Here is a 21,137-nt window from a genome sequence, read left to right on the forward strand (position 1 = left end):
CAGTATCTGGTGCCTTTAACGCTACAGGCTCAATTTTATTCAGTTCGGGCGTGCTCTGAATACCAGCTTGCTGCGCCTCTGACCCTTTCTCATCGTTCAACAACGTCGGCCCCGCAACTACCGCCTTTGCAGCGAGCTCCCGAACCTTCGATCTGGTTAAGGCCTGAACGCTAGCCTCACCAAACAAAAGCCCCTTCTCGCGCAGGAGGTGATCGGACCTGTTCGAAAATAGGTACGGGTACTGGGGGGGCAGCATAGATGACACTGCGGCCTCCGTCTCAAGTGCTCCGAAAGGTCCTTCAATAAGCACTTTTGCTACCGGCAGACACACGCTATGAGCTTCCACTGCTTGCTTGATCCATGCGCACTCGCCCGTGAACATATCGGGTTCTACGTAAGAGGGGTGAACTACATCCATTGTAGCTGCGGAATCGCGAAGCACTCGGCACTCTTTCCCGTTCACGAGGAGGTCTCGCATGTAAGGCTCGAGAAGCTTCATGTTCTCGTCAGTGCTGCATAAAGACAAAAACACGACTTTTGTTTTTGTTTCTGGACACTGCGCCGAAAAGTGACCCGGCTTCTGGCACGTATAACAAACGCGCGCTTGCCTCGTCTCGAACCGCTTTCTGCGTTCGGCTTCGGTTGCCGCCGTCTCCGTACGTTCGGTCGGACTGCTTTCACTCGCATCCGCACTACGTGTATCCCCCTTTGCTCTCATGGGTGTGAACTTCGGCCTCTCAAACTTGGAGCCAAATTCACCCTTTTGACCGTCCTTAGCTCCGCGAGCCCGACGCGTCACAAACTCCTCGGCTAACTCAGCGGCTCTAGCCACCGTACTAACGTCTGGCCTATCCAAGACCCAGTACCGCACGTTCTCAGGTAACCGACTATAAAACTGTTCTAGCCCGAAACACTGCAGAACTTTCTCGTGGTCACCAAACGCTTTCTCTTCTTTGAGCCACTCCTGCATGTTTGACATAAGCCTGTAGGCAAACTCTGTATATGACTCACTTCTGCCTTTCTCATTTTCCCGAAACTTCCGACGGAACGCCTCCGCTGACAGCCGGTACTTTTTTAGCAGACTCGATTTCACTTTGTCGAAATCCTCTGCCTCCTCTCTCTCCAAGCGAGCGACTACGTCGGCCGCCTCGCCGGGTAGCAAAGTGAGCAAGCGCTGTGGCCACGTTTCCCGAGAGAACCCCTGCTTCTCGCACCTTCGCTCAAAGTTAACCAGGAACAAACCAATGTCCTCTCCAAGCTTAAACGGCCGCATCAGGTCAGTCATTTTGAACAATACTCGTTCTCCTGCACCGTGTGCCTGACTTCCATTACGAGCGCGTTCCATCTCTAACTCGAGACGCTTCATTTCCAAAGCGTGTTCACGCTCTTCTTTTTCTTTCTGTTCTATAAGTTCGCGCTCATGTCTTTTTGCCCGCTCCTCAATGGTCTCAAGGCAATCCGACAGCTCGTCATCCTCAGCTTCTAACTCAAGAATAGCCCTTAGCAGTTCTGGTTTTCTGAGTTTGTCTGAGACATCCAGACCCAACTCTCTTGCAAGCTCCAGCAATTTCGGTTTGCGCAACGACTTCAAATCCATGGCTGCTCTGAATGCTGCTTTCTCTACTGCCTACTATTGTCTTGCCGCAAACTAACCCGGCAGCAACGACAACCACAATTACCAGCTCTGTTTCTAACACTAACAAAAGCCTGGCAAAACTCAGAAGAAGAAAGTCCCGCACTCACCAAACCTCGCAGCCAAGACTTCAGCGCAGTCGTTCCGCTGCAGGCAACCAGTCATAACACAGGGCTCGTTGCACTGCTCCCGGATGGTCGTTGTGCTGCTCAGCATACATTCAACCGCATCTCTTCGCTGCTGGCCTCCGTTGTCGCGATCTCACCGCTGGCAACCAGTTGTTGGGGTCTCGGTGCTGACGCCCGTTATTGCCAATGGGTCGCAAGCCCCAAGGGTAGCGTTGGCCTGGCGGCCTGGGGCACTGGAAGCATCCGAAGGTCCCGGCAAAGCAAGAGAAGACTGGTAACAGAACAACTTGTTTATTCTAACATAGCAAAAGAGCGGCCGGTCAGTTCGACCGAAGTGGAGAGACGGGAGAGCACGTAACTCAACAGTACAAATCGGAGCCTCTCTTCTGGCGTCCGGGGGCAGCTGCTCTTATACTCTCGGCGTCGCGGGCCAGCAGGAAGGTCACGGGATGAGCCCACGCGACGGCGGAGCATGAGCCCACACGACGGCGCGCACGGTCGAGCCGAGAGACATGGTGAGCCGAGTGTAGTGACGCATCGCCAACCCGCCGACGGACAGACCTGCTGGCTCCTCACTTGGGGAGCTCCGCTCCCCGGCTGCCGCGCTTTGACAAGCGTGGGCACACACACACACACGCACACCCGAAGACACGTGGCACTGAAACACGCCTGGACACGCTTGGCGGGGAGGCGTTGCGGCGGCGTCGAACGGGCCAAAATGTCCGCCGCTTTGAACGAAGCCCCGGCGTCCGTTGCATCCGCGCCGGCATTACCGCGCGTTGTAGGCGAAACGTAACAAGAGCTTTAGTTCAGGGGATGCAAGCGGATTGCGTCCCCTAAGTGAAAACTCTCTAATATAGGGATATAGGGGCTGCGTGGAGATGAGGGGGTGGCACAGTGCTTGCGCATAATTAGACAACTCCCAAAGTTTTGTTTGTTTGTTTATCCGCGATGGAAAGATAGATGTTTGGTGGGCTAGTGTATTACCGCTCCGCGAAGAAAGCAGACGACGGAAAGCAAGGGGTTGCTCAAATGGCGACACCCTCTCCACTGTTTTCTCGAAAGCATCGCTGTGGCCACGGCTCGACATCTTTCTTCCTACGGTACACAGTGGAACAAAGAAATGCCGACATTTATTACTTCTATAAACTTTAATTCATATGTTGAAGCAATAGACAAAAAAATTTCTGTTGCATCGAATAATTATTGAAGTTACGTGTCACTGTAGGTGACGTCACTGCACCGACATTTACGCAGGCGCACTTGGGCGACTGACGTCGATTCTCCGGCTGGGAGTGCGTTGGCTGCAAGGAGATGGACGCACGACGTTTGGTTTGAAATGTCAGCTCGTTTCCTGACGCGTAGCGGTGTAATACTTTGCAGACACGATCGTTAGCGCGTATCGCATGCACTGCGCTTGCCAACTCGAAATGGCGAGACCTGGTGACGGGCCCTTTAGCGCGCGCTCCTGTCGTCTTCATCCTCTTCGGACAGCTCACATGTGCAAACGGCCGCGGCACTACACACGCATGATATATAAATAAACGCGAAATCGTGTCAATTCTTATATCTGGCGAAATTTGTCGTCTGGCTGAAAATGGCGCACGTACACAATCATCGTCGCCCTTACGGATCTGTGCTTCCGAATTTTCTGGGCCGAACGCTGCCTCCCCTTCGTCTCACTGGCATTGGGAAAGGATGGAACGATGCCTCGCGAGTCTTACACCTGTGGATGTGCAATACTGCACGCAACAATGCCCTCGATGCTTATTTTTGCAGCGCTGCTAGCACATCACTAAAGGGTTTGACAAGCGATCGATCTACGCAGCATACGCTGTTGCTTCGGAATTCGTTCGCGCGTATCCCGGATAGAGTGATTCGCGCCGCGGCCGCTGTGGGGCGTCCGTATCGTCAAAAATTGCAAATGCGGAACATCATGCCGACGGCGACAATTCGCCCTAAGTGCGCACATAAATTCTATCTAAATAACAAAACAAAAACTGTAAGCGCATTCACCGCGCTGGCATGTTTTGGGGCATGCGACGACCGGGCGGAACTCGCATTGTAAGTGCAACGAAACAAGTCCAAGTAAGTGGGTTTTATTGCCTCGAGGAGAATCAAATGTTGGCGGAGCAGCGGGCACCGAGGGCACGCTGCTCTGCACGCAGCGTCGTGAGATGCCGTTCGACCCATTCCTTTGTTGGCAGCTTCCGCGCAGTACAGCCTTGGCACCGGGGACTAGTTGCGCCCCTCGCCGGGCGAGCGGGGCGGCGGTGGTGGGGGGGTTGGTGGCGGCGAGCGACGCCGGTCCCAGCTCACGTGATCACGGTCGGCCTGGTGCGGCCGATGAAGTTCTTCATGTCCGAGATGTGGAGGGCGACGGCCACCAGGGGACGCAGCATCTTCTGCGTGGTTTGAAAAAATGAAATGAGACGAACGGAAAAACGATTATGCGAGGCGCTCGGCGTTTTGTCGAGCGCCAGCTAGTACATTTTAAGGATATGGCGGCCTAAGAACGCGAAATTACTGAGAAGGTGGTGTAACCAAGGTGATTATCTGTGTGTACCACGCAAAAGTACCGCAAACACACACACACACATTGTTGGAATGTCTCAGTGTAGTTGATACCATAGTTGATAAATGCGTGGCCAGTCGGCATGAAGCCTTGGGGTTTAAGACAGTGAAGATTAGCGCTGCAAACATAAGCGAGAGACGTTTGCAGTACTGGTGGCGCGTGGTAGAAAAGAAACACAGCGATAACCAATAAAAATTGGTACATAGCATCAGAATGTAGTAACTACGGATTTATTGTAGGCATTAGAAGTAGAATAAAAGCATGCCTACCATCATAAAATTAAGTTGGATATGAAGTTGAATAGTACGTGCTGGATTGTGACCCACACGTTACAGCCCCTTCTCAAAAGGATATTCAGCCATAATTATATACATTACTCGCAGCTATATATGCAGCGATTGATGTATGTTGCTTGTAATGCTTGTGAATATCCGTTAAACCGGCTATCCGGTTTAACCGGAGGGAAATGAATCCGGTCTGGAAAACCAGTTATACGGATTTTGAGAAACGGATATTCGGGATATCAGGTTTAAACAACGGGTTAGTCGGATATTCGAACATGAATTGTTGGCGCTTAAAAAAGGAAAGGTGAGGAGGTCAACCAGAGCAGATGTCGGGTTGCGCGAGCGTTTGCAAAAGTAACTACAAGTATAAGAATACAAGAGAGAAAGAGAGGCAATTTCGAAACAAGTACAGGAGAAGAAATATCCGCCTATTCGAATGACCAACCGAATAACCTATCACTCCGGTTATCCGGTTTTCAGATCGAATAACCGGTGAATCGAATAACCGGATAACCGGTTCGTTTCCCCGCAAAACCGGTTTGAGGTTGCTGAACTGGCCGTAGCTACGCATTCTCAGCAGACCGTGACACGATTCCGGCACGATGACTCCCTGCCGCGGTGACTCATTGGTTATGGCGCTGCCTTCTGCTACTGAGTACTAAGGTCGCCGGTTCGACTGCCATGTGCGGTGGCCTCGTTCTTATAGGAACGCTTCAGTCGTCACTCCAGTTTCCATTAAGGTACGAAGGCTTAGACGGGTCCCGCGAAAATAATTCGACCCCATTATATCTGATCAACAAATCCTTTATGCGAGAAACTTCTGTCCTCGGTGAACACACTTCAGGGCGCCAAACGTACCGAACCCTCTATGCCAATGCGTCACTGTGACCTCACGGATTTTAATGTACTTTTTTTTTTTTTATTTAGGCCGCGTTCGCTCAGTAAAGGTTCCCGAAACTCGCTATGTTCAATCTTTGGCTCCATTAGAACACAAAAATCTTTAATGGGAAAAGAACCTGCGAGGTTGCCAGCCCGGGCTCAGGCCACCCGGGCGTTTTGTGCGGTGAGGCATAGCCTTTCCACCGCTGCCCGCTGGATAGCCTACAGTTGATCGTCTAGTTCCGAGCTAGTCAGAGCGCTTAGCCATCGCTCCTCGAGAAGGTCACACAATGTACTCGCTAAAGAATTAGCCAGGCCCTAGAAGACGCTGCCAAAATCCATGACATCACAGCGACATGGTGCGGGAATTTCAAGGCGGCGTCGCCACCTGTCTTTTGTTATTATGTTTTTTTTTCTGGCTTACCAAGCGTATTATCGTGGTAAGAGTGCTGTTTTTGACATTGAAGCAGCGTAACTTACCGATACAGAAGAAATCTTCTTTCTCTTAAGTGTCCCTTTAAAGTCAGATCATGGTTTTGGTACATATATGAAATTCCAGAATTTCTTCTGATAGCTTTTTTTTTTTTTTTTACTGAGCAACAGCGGCAGAAGTACGAAAGGAAGACACGTTGAAAGACATGACGTCACAGTGACGTACCGACACTGGGCCTTCAGGGCGATATTTAAGAATAACACCATCTTCATTTGCTTTTCTTACAATCAAGCTCTCACCGCGATATTAACTAAAAAACAGTTTCGAATGAATATTTCCTCCGTATAAACTGATTAAGCACTTCTCCTAGAGCATGTCTAACTACTCCACGGCCTCTGCGCAAGCTTTACGATAAGTGATGCTGTATAACCGGAGCGTTCGTGGCAAAGAAGAAACATATCTAAAGAAAGTACAAAGAACCAAGAGAATTGCGAAGGTTCCGATACGCACACACATTGCTTGATATGCGAATAGCACGTGCCCCTGGAAACAGATCCTAGACGAGTGGACGATGTCCCCCCAAAAAAAGGTTGAGTCGGGACTCCGTGGAATCCGGAATAGCCTCGCATAAAAAAAAAAATGTAGGACAGCCACGGGCGAGCTTGCAATCACAGAGGGACGGGGAGGACGGTTACCTGCGAGTCCTCCTTGCACTTGAGCGGGTCCGGCTCGTAGCTGTCGATGTAGACCCGAATGGTGGCACCCTGGCTGCCCGTTCCGCTCAGGCGGTACACAATGCGGGAGCCGTCGGTGAACACGATGCGCAGGCCCTGCGAGAGGGAGCGTGTTTTTTTTGGGGGGATACACCAGAGCACCACAGTCGTCCATTATTCGGGTGGCACGCGTCCCGATTGCGTCGTGTGCGTAGTCCCCACGACAGGCTCCCCACTACCGGAAGCCATCTACAGATATAGGGGCAGCGGTGATTCGTGAAGAGGGCATGTCTAAAAAAAAAAAAACCTGCCCCCATTTCGGCAATATGGAAAGGAAGATGGGCGGGAGCTGTGTGGGCAAGAGCGCCAGAGGAAGTCACGGCGAACAGGCCCAGAACCGAGCGCGAGGTAGGTTTTAGTACTCCTGCCGCTCGAAGGCAGAGCTACACGCATGGGGGAAGGAAAAGAAAGTTAGGAGGAAGCATAACGCAACGCGATTGAAGACAAACCTTTCGGCCCAACACGTGATCGCACGTCAAATTGCGCGGTTGGGTTTTGGTGTACCCGCTCTGCAGGCAGAGCCACGGCAGGGCAGCTGAGCGAGCGCGCACCGACTAAAAACTACTGGCATAGCTATTGGGAGCCAAACGTCTAGCTCCGTGGTGTCTCTCAACGCAAGAGGTCACGTGTTGGGCCGCCACTGAGCAAAGCGACTGGCTTTACGGAGCTTGCGCTTTTCAAGGCTGGCCGCGTGACGTAATGATCTAACTTTTTCCTTCCTCCATGGCAATACGGCAGGACAACCGAACCAGTGCACGTCGATTAAGAGCTACTGGGAACCAAACATTGTGTGTGCCAATACGCCGAGTCTCAGAGGTCACGTGTTGGGCCGACAGCGCGAGGGAAAAAATGCTAAAGCAACTCTGAGAATTGTCTTCTAATGCGTAAGTATTCTTCGGCTCGGCTGTTACTTCGCTTTTGCTAACTTGCTTTTCTTAGCTTATGCCTGCCTACCCATCGCTTTTCCGGCGCCAAAGAAACCCCTGTACAGAACGGTGTGGTGATGGCTTGCCAGGAAGCTGCATGATACGATCAAAGCGATCGTATTAACCGAGTCGGGGCGCCATCACAACCGGTTTCACAACAGCTGGTTTTCTTTCTCTTTCTTTTTTAAATATAATTTTCCATTTTTCTGTTTTTGTTACGACCTTGAGGCGGAGACGTCACCAGTTTTTTTTACCGCCACCAATCATTTATTATTCTTATGACAAATCATCATTAGTATACTATTATCACATATACCAATCACTTGTAATTCTTATACTCAGCAGCCCCACAGCAGGCTTACATACCCGTAACGCGGGAAAGTAAGCTTTCAAGGCGGCCTGACGAGATCGATTTTGTCGCTGATCAAGCTGTTCTTTTTTTTTTTTTTTGGTCACGATTGTTTCTTATATCGCAAATTACGCATTCTTGTGCAGTTACAAGGCCTTACACTTTTCGTGTGACAAATCGATTTTGCTGGGGTACTCGCCAAAAAAGCGCAAGGTATAGCTTGGCGTAGAGTTCGCTTGTCAACTGGCTGGCTGCGTGGCGTAATGCTCATTCCTAGTTTAGTTCCTTCCTTCATTCCTGGAACGCTGTGTCGCGCCTCAAGAAAGTTGGGTCCGAGACAGCGTTGCAAGGGACGCGACGCGATAGCCCGAATATGGCTAGCCGTAAAAAGATTCTGACCCGATGATGATCCATCGGCATTCCCTTTGAAACGGGGCCGTGAGAAATAGTGACCTAGCCTGCTTAGGCTAAGTAAGTATGCTATTCATGCTTTTCAGTCTAGCATTGTGTCTACGCGTCTCCTTTCTGTTCCTTAAAACCCGATGTCGCTGACCGACTAAGTGCGGGAGCGGGCCGTGCTTTAGCAGACGACCACACGACGCGAAGCCCCGCCTCCAAGCCCCTGTGCGCCTGCGCGGCTTAGCTTCGATGCGCGACCACGCCGTTGCGCGCTGGCGCTCCGCGGGCCACGTGGCCACCCTGCCCACGTGATTGTGTTGCGCGTGCGCATGTCGCGCACCTACCTGCTTGATGGAAGTGGACCCGTCGATCGGGTCGGTGTACGTGAAGTCGTCGGCCTTGGCCACGGTGTAGACGCGGCCGTCGCACAGGAAGCGGCGCCCCTTGAAGGCCGGGTCGTTCATGCGGCCCTCAATGTGCTGCATCAGCTGGTGCGCGGCGCCGGTCTCGCACTCCTCGTAGTCGTAGCGCGTGAAGTAGTTGCGCCCGTAGCGCGCCCAGTGGTCCTCGCAGATCTCCTGGACGCCCTTGCCGCTGTGCGCCAGCACCGACAGCCACGCCAGGGCGGCCCACACGCCGTCCTTCTCCCTGCGCACGACACGGCGCCCCGAAGTTGCTCGAACCGCGAATGTTCCGCGTAGCCCTCCCCCCCGCGAGACCACCAAGGTGAGGCCGCTCGCACTGTTCGCAACTTTCACTAAAGTTACTAGAGAGATTTAGTTTAGGGGGCGCAAGCGGCTTGCGTACGCAAAAACTAGTGGTGGCGGTCTGCGCATGCGCAGTAGCGTCGCCGCTAGTTCTTGCATACGCAAGCCGCTTGCGCCCCCTAAACTAAAACTCATTACTGTGTATAGGCTCCCTTTAGGGAGCTCCCCAAAAGAGCCTATATACAGTAACTCTAGATTTTCACAGACGGTGGCGGCGCCACGCGGTCGGTTCGCGAACTAGCGAAGCAATGAGCTTGCCTCTGCCGAACTGGCGGCAGCTGCGTTTTTCAGGCACAAAAAGAAGTTCGTTTTGGTGCGATGGCGTCTCGGAGAATAAACACAAACACGGTTAAACACTCACTGGACGCGGCGCCTGTGTCCAGCGTGTCTTTATCCGTCTTCGCTGCGCCATTGCACCGGATTGAACCCGCATCAGCTAGCCCTAGATTCAGTCCTTCTGAACAGAAAGAACTGGGGGCTACTTGCTCATGTGAATACCTTTCCAAAGTAGAAGTGTTGTATATAATGGGGGGGGGGGGGGGGCGATAATGGTTTGCACAGTAAATCCTAGAAAAAAGAAAGGAGCTGTCGAAGATCGAGGGAGGCAGAAAGAAAGTGCACCCGCCTCAGTGAAATGAATTCATCCCGGAAGGTCGGCGTACAAAAATGCCCGTTGCATTATCCCGAGTATCAGGCGCCCGGCAAGTGCCTTTCCTATGCCCGTATAGCAACACCTATCTCGGCCGTTTTGTGCGTCGTTTTGAGTTCTGTGCGTAGTTCTCGCACTCTAAAGGTGTTTGAAATGTACGCACCACGTTGTGCCTTATACCGCCCGTAATACATGTCACGGAAAGCAGGGAGTGCAAGCCATAATCTAGTAACGTCGGTGGAAAGCGGCCGCTCTTTAGTCCGACAAACCTTGCCGAAAGCGGAGGGACCCAACGACTATACACCGAGAAATCCGTGGTCTCCAAGCGTCATCACCGCCGCTATCGTTGCGCGGTGAACGATCATAGGGCTCATGGGCCTGATACACTAGAGTTTTGAACACACCTTGCTGCGGCTTGGTGGCGAGCTAGTGACGAGATTCTCTGGGTCATAGCTCTCCGCATTGAGTTACGCTGTCGCCGGTTTGTAAAGCCAGTCTCGGTTGCTTGTATTTGTGTGTTGAGGCCCCATTTCATATATTATTTTGGTGTTGCTACTGGAAAGGGCGCCTGCGTTCGCTGAGAGCAGTGTGCGGATCATCTCGCCGAGATTGCGCCGCCTGTTCTTCGCTTAACCATGCATTAAGCTGAAGCAAAAATCTAAAAGCGCGGACGATATGTCTTCTATTAAACTGCCACGCACAGAAACTCGCAGGATTTAAAAGAATGTCTATAATGGTGAAGAGGCCCACATAATTAAGCGAAAGTTCATAGAGCGATTGAAACTGTTTACAAGTATATGTTGCTTGCTGAGAGGGAAAGCGAAACAGTAAACGCGTTACAGTCAGTCAGTTACAGCACGGTGTTAAAGGACTGGACATAAAAAGCGGTGTTGAAACATCTGTTGTCGCATTATGTGTCGCTCTACACAAATGAATCACAAAAAACGCAATCATTGCTGCTGTGCATCGTTCTTTCGCTGTAAGCAAAATTACTACGCGTCAGCGCTAAGGGTACAGACACTCAATCGTGGTATCTGCCGACGGCCATGTCAGAAAATGTGCTTTTGCGGAACAAGCACCTATGCGGCCTGCAGTCTCGGCGTCCACACATACGGGAAGCTCAGTCCCGGCGCTAAAGCCGGCAGCTTAATTATTAATTCTTATATTAGTCTGATTAGCTGATCACTTCATTGTTCGGGGGCCACGGTTTTGAGTTGAGGCGCATTACGCGAATAGACACGTACAGCAACAGTCAAGCCGTGGTAGCTCGACGTCGCGAGACTCGAGCGGTCCACACTCGAAAGCGGCAGCACACTGAAACTGCGTCTAATTGGTGTCTCAACTCTCCGTTACAATTGTATGCATTGTTAACAGTCGGACGACCACGACACAGAGGACGGCGGCCCGCCCCATTCGAGGGGAAGCGACACGTCCGCCTACGTACCGGACGTGGTCGGAGCCGGTGCCGAAGCTCTCCTCGCCGCAGAGCGACAGGCGTCCGGCGTCCATGAGCGTGCCGAAGAACTTCCACCCGGTGGGCGTCTCGTACATGGGCAGGCCCTTGGCCTTCGCGACCCGGTCCACGGCGCCCGCGGTGGGCATGCTGCGCGCCAGGCCCCGGATGCCCGTCGCCTGGAAGTACGGGATGGCGTGCATGTTGTCCGCAAGCACGGCCAGCGAGTCCGAGGGCGTCACGAAGAAGGCGCCCCCGCCCAGGATCATGTTGCGGTCCTGCAGGTCGCGCCGCAGTCATATCCTCCGCTGTTCATGAGTTGGTGGCACGTTACAGGTGGTACAGACAAACGCACACAAAAAACGAGAACCGTTCTACTCTGGGAAGATGCAATGGCAGCGAAAGCTGGCGACAGTCAAAACTCTCACACGAAAAGCAAAGTGTTTTCGCTGCAATTCCATCTTCGCAGAGTGGAATGGTTGTCATTTGTTCGCGCAGCAGCGCGGGGACGTTCTTCGTCGGTGGTTGTTTCGCGCCGGCGCCGTTTGCATTATCGTAGCCGTTCCCTCCGGCGCTCCTCGTACGCATGTTGTTCTTCGGGTGTGCAAACTATACGTGTCCGCCCCATCGATAACGCAGCTGTTTTTAGCGCCGACACCTCTCCTGCTTATATAGTGCGATAACTTTGACGGCACGCTATTTTTCACGGCGGGCGTTCTAATCTGTTCCGCATTTTGACATCTGCGCCACCGCATTGCACCAGTATGGGTTCGTTAGAAATCGCCAAGTCCGTTTCTGTTGCCGTAAGCCGAAAAAACTACGGAAGGTTAGTCATATACAGCTTTCGCTGTAAAATTCTTGCATCTCGCCGCTGTTGCTTCATTAGATACCTGCAAACTCCATCTACAGCGACGGTGTTGTTTACATGCTCTGCTATTCCGAACAGTTCGAAACGGGCACCAAAGCAGCGCGGTTTTCTGGTGCAGGGTACAAGTTGACGAGCGCTCTTTTTGAATCAGGAAAATGTTAGGTATACCGGTCATGTGTGTCAAACTGTGCAGTGATGCACAGGTCATGCCAGGGGCTGATGATGATAGTGTGTGGTGTTTAATGGCGCAAGGGCCACATATGACCAAAAACTGACATGACGCGCGACGATGTGTTGTCAATTAATTCTACATGAAATGGAAAATTGAGTGCTAATGGTAGGTGTTACATGGCTGTGAAAAAGGCCTAAAAATCTGTCACTGTAAATGGTGTAAAATGTGTAGCTATTAAAATAATGACAATGATTAGTGTGCGCTATGACGAATAGAATTTCATTAGGAATAGACGATGCAATGACACATATCGGTGACAGTAGCGACAGCGCTCCAAGAAAGGCAAGGGCTGATGGGTACGTGGTACAATTATGCTAACGAAATGATTTTAGGTTGTTTGTTTCGGCTATTTGTTTCGAAAAACAGTTCAAAACTGTTTTCATGTTAAAAAGCGGTTCATTACTCACAAAAGAATATTGGGTGCAGATAAATGTGTTCGCCATATGCAGAAGGGAAAAACGTTTTTCCTCGTTGCTTCCATAGTAGCTAGGGCACACTGGAGAAGAACGTGAATAACCGCTTGAGTATTGCCAGACTTGTTTGCTACACGTCGGAGGATTGATTCCAGTCAAGAGGTAAGAGTGAGTACACTAAGTGTGTCCTCACGCCAGGGTCAGTGGCCGGGATGTACACGATGGCCGTGCCACGGAAAGATGGGCGAGTCATCATGGACCATTCAGCCCTTTCATTCTACACTTATCACTCGACACGGTTCCTATGCTAGCTCTTTGTTCTCCCGAAACGTGCAGTGCCCTTCTCACCTTCTCTCTCTTATTATCTCGCAGGGGTGCATCGTCAGAACACGGCTGCGGGCTGTACGGAACATCCTTTGTAAACTCAACAGCTATCCTACAGGCCTGTGTCGTTGCCAAATATTAGTATATCGGTTCCTGAATGGACCCTCAACGTCAACGGGCGAGGTGCAGGCAGCTGTAAGAAAGCTTACAGTTGCAACTAAATGGAATCAAATTTGTTTTTGTGGAATCAAGAAATGGACACTGTGGCCTTCGAAAACAAACCGCAGTACGCCTACGCGCCTCGAGTCACAGTGCATTCAATTTATTGCGTAATCTTATAAGACACCAGAGAGTACATCGTTCGGCATCACGTAGGGGCAGAAATAAACCATGTTTCACTCAAAGAAATTCGCGGTGGGGCTGAAAGACATTGTTTTCTAACACATCTAATTCCCGTTAATACCGAAACGTTATGAACCCGTGTGAACTGGTTCGAACCATGATATTTTATTGCACCGGAGGTTAACCTGAATCGAACCGGAAAATATCCAGACGCATGAACCTTAAGCGAGCCTGAGAAGTTTTCGGTTCGACATTTTGTCCTTACACAATCGGAAGACTTCCAAGGATACGATCTGAGACCGAGCCAAGTTCTTTTCGCGAACACAATATTTTTTTCGTAGAACTTCCAAGAAACATTCGTAAAAGGAGCAGTTTCTGCCAAAAGTGTCCGGGCGACTCGATGCCGTCATGTCGATCGGCTGTGCGGCGAAGTTCCCACGGTCATATTCTGACTCTACAAACACCTGGATGACGTGCAAGAGAGTTCTGTTCATTATCCGGGGCACCGGGGCTAATAGCCTGGTTTCTGCTTAGAAGCCGCACGCAACCTGGTCCATATACTTTTGACAAAGAATGCATTTGCATACTCTCCGATATATCCTATCATTTACAAACATTTCTTTGAACAGTCGATAGAGAGTCTACAGACCTTCGTATATATACAATATACAGCTTTATGGCCTTACACTTCGTCGAGTTTTCTCTATCGAATATCTATAGACCTGGAGTCAAGTGAGAAACAGACCAACGACTTTTGTCTACTCTTTATATATTTACAGACAAAGTAACAACACATAAAGGCAAAACAGCTTGCAAAAAGTCTATAGACTGTCTAAATCAATTTATTGTTAGAAATGTACGCGCCTGTGCCTCCGCGACACCGACCACGGCTCCACACACGTTACGGGTTCGGCACGAAAAACCGTTGTGGAACTCCCCTCTGTAACTGGTTCGAACATTAACGAGGGCGAGAGAAAAAAAAGGAGGAGGAGGAGGCGTATACCCACCCCGTCTCCGTCGAAGGCGGCGCCCATGTCGAAGGGCCCCGTGCGCATCTCGTCCACCAACTCCTTGGCGTACGTCAGGTTCGGGTCCGGGTGCTTGCCGCCGAAGTCGGCGAGCGGCTCGCTGTTGCGGACGTTCTCGAGGGGCACGCCCAGCAGCTCGGAGAAGATGCGCCGGCAGTAGGGCCCCGTCACGCCGTGCATGCTGTTGACGAGCACCCGGAACGGGGGCCGCGCCTCACTGCCCACGATCAGGTTGCGGATGGCGTCGAAGTCGAACACCTGCGCAGCCGCGGAAGACCGTCTCTTTCGAGGGCCGTTGCGTCTCAGAGCATTCGTAGTCGAGGAGAAAAAACAAACAAACAAACGGAACATTCTGTTGACGGGGTCAGTTGGCGTCTTCAACTGACTGGTTGATCGATTGCTTGAGTGATCTACCGATTTCTATAAGTAGGTGGAACGGCAGGTCGGTCAATAAGCAGGCGGGTGGGCAGGTAGGTAGACTGGTTGGATGACTAGTCGTCCAGTCTCATTTCGTTACCTTAAACATCAATTGCAACGAAACTTTGGTCTGCGCAAAAGCCTAGCCTTAGGATGGTGTACATATAGCGCGGCCTACGTGCGGAATATTGCTTTTCAAATACGAGTGGATGCGTCAACGGAAACACGCAAAAATATACATTTTTTATACTGAAGCTTGAGAAACAAAGAACGCCATTGCTGCTTGCCGGAAGTGACGCATGACCCAGAACATGCGGCTCTTGGTCATGACCTCCGAGAGAAGGCGGCGCGCTGAAGAAAGAAATGTCGGAGGCGACGTGCCAGGGTTTGCGTCATATCCGCTAACCGCTGGTAACAAGAAAATTCGACAATCACCAGCCCTGCAGCTTTGGCCAAGACTGGTTCAACAGTATATACTACTCATTTATATAACAACTCTAGACAAAGTAAATTTTCGTTGCAGTTGGCCTTTATGCATCTCCTCGGTGGTGGTAGGGTGGCTAGGATTCTAGCCATCCTAGCGGTGGCACTACAAAAAAGGTGGGTAACGTCAATGCACTGCTAATGCATTTAGTGCACAATAAACACATCAATGTGCAATCAGTAAAAGTCAAAGGACACTTCAACGTAAACACAGCACAATGAGCGCGTTCAGAGCTTCGAGTAAAATGGAAGCGAATAGATCATTACATAATGTTGTGATAGGCCGTTCGCCCCGCGGCGCCCCTCGGTCACGGCTCGCACGATTATGGTGAAAGGGCCGACGGCCTCGTCAGGATGGTTCTCGACACGGATGAGCTATGGCAAGCGCGGGAGTGCCTCGTTCATGAGAGGTTTCAGCGATTAGCAATGATACGGCTGCACCTGTATGCAGCACAAACTGGCGTATCCAAGCCAGAGATGCGCTTAGTATAACCCGCTTAGTAGAGAGTTTTAGTTGAGCGTGTTTACGCTCCGCTAAGCAGCTTAGCGGAGCGGGAACGCGAATGCGCATGCGCCGTCCGCTTAGCCGTAAGCGGGATAGCGGAGCGAGGAACACGGTCCGCTTAGAAGCTGCCTGAGCGGAGCGTGCTGCGCAGTGCTTTGGCTAGCGTTGGCGTCAGAAAGGATTGGATTGGCTGCAGAAAGCAAGCGCGCTGGCTATCACGTGGCGTTCCCCAAGACGGCGCTTTATTTTCGATTGGATAAAATGGACCGGTAACGCATTACAAGCGCACGTCTAGATACTTCATGGAGAAATAAGTTATATATATACATATATACGTTTTGCTGTATAAAAGTCATCAATAGGTGTTTTTATTTTCTTTCATTACCCTGCATTTAGCCAGGGGGCGCTGCAACTACGAAAGGTCCGCTCCGCTACGCTAAACGTGCAACTAAAACGTGAAAATCACCCGCCGCTCCGCTGTGGCTTAGCGGGGCCGCTCGGAGCGGAGCGTACCGTAAAGACGCTCAACTAAAACACTCTAGTATGAGCCTCTCACTGAACCGTCAGCGTCGGCGAAAAGGGCGACCTACCTGCGGATTGGTGGGACCTGATGTCATCGACCCCCTAGTACCGGATTGGAGGAAGTGACTAAACAAAGATCACACACGGCATAAAAGGAGCTACTGACGACGGGAGTGATCGGCGACTACCACTTTATAATCAACTTTTCCGTATTTCTTTGCATTTCTCTGTTTTACTTTGCATTTTCTTGTACTTATGTAAATATATACGTGTTTGTCCAACGTCCTGAATATCGGACCCAGCCTCACGTCAATCTCACTCCACCACGAGAAAGGTGGACCCACGTCTTCGAACCTCGAGTCGCAACAATATCAACAAAATAAGAACACGTTAATTTATGCACATGCAGAAGTTCTAGTTTTAGCGTGTTCCGCGATGTAGTGGGCCTCATCGACTTGTCATTGCGGAAAGCCCGTGACTCGATTGTGGACAGCCCCATAACACCAACGCTCATTCCAAAAGTAGCCGTACCGGCTTTCCTGGGCAGTCCGGGAGGACATTGCGAGAACACCTACAGTGTTGTTGCCTGCTATTTCAGTGTTGGCTGGTCGATTCCTTAGCTAGTGCGTTTGGCGCATAGTTTTGCCTACTTTATCAACACAGGCGTTATGGAAATGCCACGGTGGAAGGCTCTGGAATAATTGTGGGCGCCCTCTTGATTTCCGGCGCGCATCGAAAGCTCCTATAAATCGTTTCACTGAATGCGGAGGTAAAATAATCTCTCCATTCCCATATACAATGACTCCCGAGGTAAAGTTTCGCGTATTGAAAGAACATTAAGGAGAGACACGAAGGGCATCTCGACTTGTAGATTACAAGTTTCGGAATATCAAATAGGCCTGTCTACGATAAGCGTAGGCTTGGTACGTTGGAATATAGTCGGGAAAGGCGCACAAGCGAATGACAGATCGCGACGCCACCGCGATGTTCCCGCACTTGCTAAACCATGACGTCACATATTTTGACAAGGTCATCATATTTATTTATTTATTTACTTATTTATTTATTTCTTTATGTATAGATTCTGCAGCCCGTTAGCACTATAGCAGAAGTGGGTGTGCAAGAAATGAGAGCGGTGTGTGCAGACAGGAACAGAAAAATGCAACAAAAATTTAAAAAAGAATATACATCAGCTATATGGCATCTAAAAACTGTGAGGGGCAATAACCTGTAACATCACGTCGCGGAAAGGTGAGCTAGCTGGCGCCAGAAATTCTAGGTTGCGCCATAAATGTTGACAGTCATAATCTATGACGTCGACAACCGAGGACTGAATTTCGTTCAAACCTAGCAAGTTTTGGGCATCTTATCGGTGCTAATAAACGGCACAGACACTTTAAAATGACTTCACTATGACGCACCTCAGCGCTGCGCCATTGCATGCGGCGGGTTGACAGAATTCAAAAGAAATGACTTTTTTTTGTTCTTTTTTATCCGCTATATCCGCTAACGCCCTTCCTCCAAATAAATGAAAGCACACAACTGTGAAGAAATACTTGCGTAAATTTCAGTCCTGCTCCTTGGTGTGCACTAAAGGGTTCGAGCCCGTGCGGTAAGCACGCATGCGCCGAAGCGCGAGAAGAGGAAGCGCATACCTGCTGCGCGAGCTCGACGTAGTCGGCGACCACGTCGACGACTTCCACGGTGAAAGGTCGCCCCTCGATGTCGAAGGTCTGCGAGCCCAGCTGGCTCAGGTCGGGCGACACATCGGGGCAGGTGCGGTACTCGTGGATGCACGTGGTCACCACGTGGATGGCGCTCGTCACAGACTCCGGCGCCGGACCTGCGACGCGTCAAGCACCCGGGCTTCGGATGATCCGCGGGGGGGAGGCACAGGCGATGACGTCGGCGGAGGAGCGGACGCGGGAGCTTAGCTTTCCCACAGTGCGTGGGATGAGCATGATTTTGATTTTATTTAGGAGCGTACGAAAATGCGAGCTCTTGAATACGAGTCGAACAGTCTCTGCTATTCTATTCTAAAATTTAATAATCCAGATGTTTGAATGTTCGTTCTCTAGCCGAATTCTACGGGAAAATATACCCTGTTACTGGTGTATCAACGGTGAAAGCACCCTGCAAGGCCGCATTCAACGCCTGTTGTTAATTCTGCTCGATCTTAAGTACGCAGTCATTCCTTAACAAGCGTACACCGAAAAACTGCGCTTTAGTAGTAAAGACACTGCTGCAGTGCAGCGGCATAGCTTGCTGAGATAATGAAGGGGAAGTCATCCCCACAATATTTTGCACTTATCTAATCAAATAAAGCTTCTTAAATGAGGAAGCTCTCGGTATGTGATTCGATGTCCAAAGCCCTCTTTCTTTTTAATTTTCGTATTCGATCCGATTTAAAAAAAAAAATTACTAGTATTCGAATGAGTTACTCTAAGATACATGCAAACACATGAGTGCAGGACCAGAACTACACTGTCTGAATGGAGTTATACCATTGAACCCGTGCTATAGCGACATAGACTAAAGAAGAAGCGACACGAAACGGTGTTAAACAACCGTGCCCTTATGACGGTGCACGCATTAATGAACGCAGACGACGGTATCAGAACAAAACAAGCAAAAGTGAGAGCACAACAGGCATATATCAAAATATCACGTCAGTACTACTTTTAGGCCAAAGTGCGCTAAAGCTAGCGCAAGAAACCGTGACGTCAAACTGACATCATCGCGACACCGCTCCGCTGCTCCTTCTCTACGTACAGCTCTCAACCCCCGATATCGCCGAAGGACGCTTCTATCTGTACGAAGCAACAGCGTAAAATCCCTTGGGACGACACATACAGAGCACTTGTATCATCATCTGCACACCCACGCATTTGATTGCAATGCTTCCAAGATCGGCCCGCGTTTAATAACCGCATCAAACACTTTGCGACGACACGTATCCTGAACTGATTCAAGTCGCGTCGACTTGAGTTTTGGTCCCGTTCGAGTAATCTTTACAACGCTAACGCATTAAAATGCAGGCAACGTTCTGGAAGGGTACCCCACGGCCTACCAGTCCAATGTCACGCATAACTCTCCTGAAGTTTCTGTAAGAATTTAGGGCTCGCTTTACGATTTGCGAACGTTGTGTCAATATCTGCGAGGAAATGATATCTGTTCGCGGAAGAGATTCGTTCATGGTCTCCGAATCTTCCATTGGAACTCTCATGTTTGTGAGAGGATGCAAGAGGGGCTTATTATGCTTCGAGCAAGCCGGTACCGACAATTTCCTCAAGCAGGGGAAATCGGCAACAGCAGCGTCCCTGCTGAAAACACGACTGTGATCTAAAAAAAACAATGCGATTGTCAATAATTGCTGCTACAAGTTTGATGCATCAAAAACTCGGTCATCGTTGATACTGTAGTGCAAAACGGGGCATAGGAGCATCGTACAGGCTACATCGTTTTGACGGCCCCCAAAATTATGATTTCAGCAAAGAAAATTACGCATAGCCCATAGTAGTATAGTAGCGTTTTTGATACGCTGCAGCGACTTTTCAGGATATAATTTAGCAAACCTATAGCTAATTAATTACTGCGCCAAGCAAGTTATTTCTGAAATAACACTTCATCGTTTGTTGTACAAATGTACTCTATATATATATATACGGTGAGAAATAAGGGTGACTTCAAATTTATCTTGATGTGGACTGTATTAGGGCATTTCAGATTTAATAAAGTGCGTATATGTATCCACATCGGGCATGTGCTCAAGGTAACGTCATATATATATATATATATATATATATATTAGGCACACATATTACCTCCATTGGAGATGTTGTACTTGATGCCGAAGTCGGCGTCGATGCCTCCAGGGTTGTGGCTGGCGGTGAGCAAGATGCCACCCAGGGCCTTGCGCTTGCGTATCACGCACGACACGGCCGGAGTGGAGAACAGGGAGTTCTGACCCACCACGATGTGCTTAACCTGCGCAGAGCACACGCGCGGCACCCCTGTATGTGTACAGACAGACGACGGCACCGAGATCCGCACTTGTATGTGAATAAAGGGTTTATTTCATCAAAACAAAAACTGGGCAGGAATTTCTTACGGGGGAATTGTTATACAGTGGGTAACATTCTTTGCGATCATTACTTAAGAAGCGTACGCTGTGTGCCCCTGAAAGCCAAGACTGCCGTATTTTAAGAGATGAGCGGCTTCAATGAATACCACGCACACTGGGACGGTTCTCCCCAGTAGACTCATTTTTGTTTACTGCCAATTCTGTTTACTGCCAATCCATAATTTGCACGCCGACACGCTCAGCTTCGTTGCAACGCGTCCTCTTTCGAAGCTTGTCCCTGCTGTTGCAGACGCAGTGCTCTGGTTGCTTGCGTTATCCGGGCGTTCGCTAGGATTGACTGCCGCACCTTCCACAAACGGGCGGCAGCTCTACAACAATACATTAACACGGTGCCAGTCAAACCTGATGTTATTTGTTTGCAGGAGATCGGTAACAAGCCGGTTAGATTGACTGGCTACTACACGATAACCCACCCAGACTACCCTAAGGTCGCGACGGTGGTGCTCAAGGACATAGCAATCAGTATAGATTATCTGGCGACTAGCAGCATCAACCATCAAATTGTAACAATACTACCGCAGAAGCGTAGCAAGGCAAAAACCATAATCACGAACGTGTATAGCCCACCTAAAGAAAGGAGGGCCGATTTTGAGGCCATCATTCGGTACGTC

General features: G+C 50.2%; 1 protein-coding gene across 1 annotated transcript in view; it reads right to left on the reverse strand.

Annotated features, from left to right (window-relative positions):
- Positions 1-3,844: 3,844 nt before the first annotated feature.
- Positions 3,845-21,137, reverse strand: part of LOC126517847 (phosphoglucomutase-1-like) — a 38,467-nt gene continuing 21,174 nt past the window's right edge. Inside the window, exons 2-8 of the mRNA XM_050167649.3 lie at positions 20,207-20,369; positions 18,038-18,225; positions 14,435-14,713; positions 11,240-11,526; positions 8,724-9,027; positions 6,628-6,762; positions 3,845-4,166 (exon numbers count right to left, since the gene is read on the reverse strand). Coding sequence (XP_050023606.1) covers positions 4,077-4,166; positions 6,628-6,762; positions 8,724-9,027; positions 11,240-11,526; positions 14,435-14,713; positions 18,038-18,225; positions 20,207-20,369 — 1,446 coding nt within the window. The 3' untranslated portion in view covers positions 3,845-4,076. The remainder of the gene's footprint in view (positions 4,167-6,627; positions 6,763-8,723; positions 9,028-11,239; positions 11,527-14,434; positions 14,714-18,037; positions 18,226-20,206; positions 20,370-21,137) is intronic.

Source organism: Dermacentor andersoni, chromosome 11 (assembly GCF_023375885.2).
Source record: "Dermacentor andersoni chromosome 11, qqDerAnde1_hic_scaffold, whole genome shotgun sequence".
In the NCBI taxonomy this organism is placed as follows: domain Eukaryota; kingdom Metazoa; phylum Arthropoda; class Arachnida; order Ixodida; family Ixodidae; genus Dermacentor; species Dermacentor andersoni.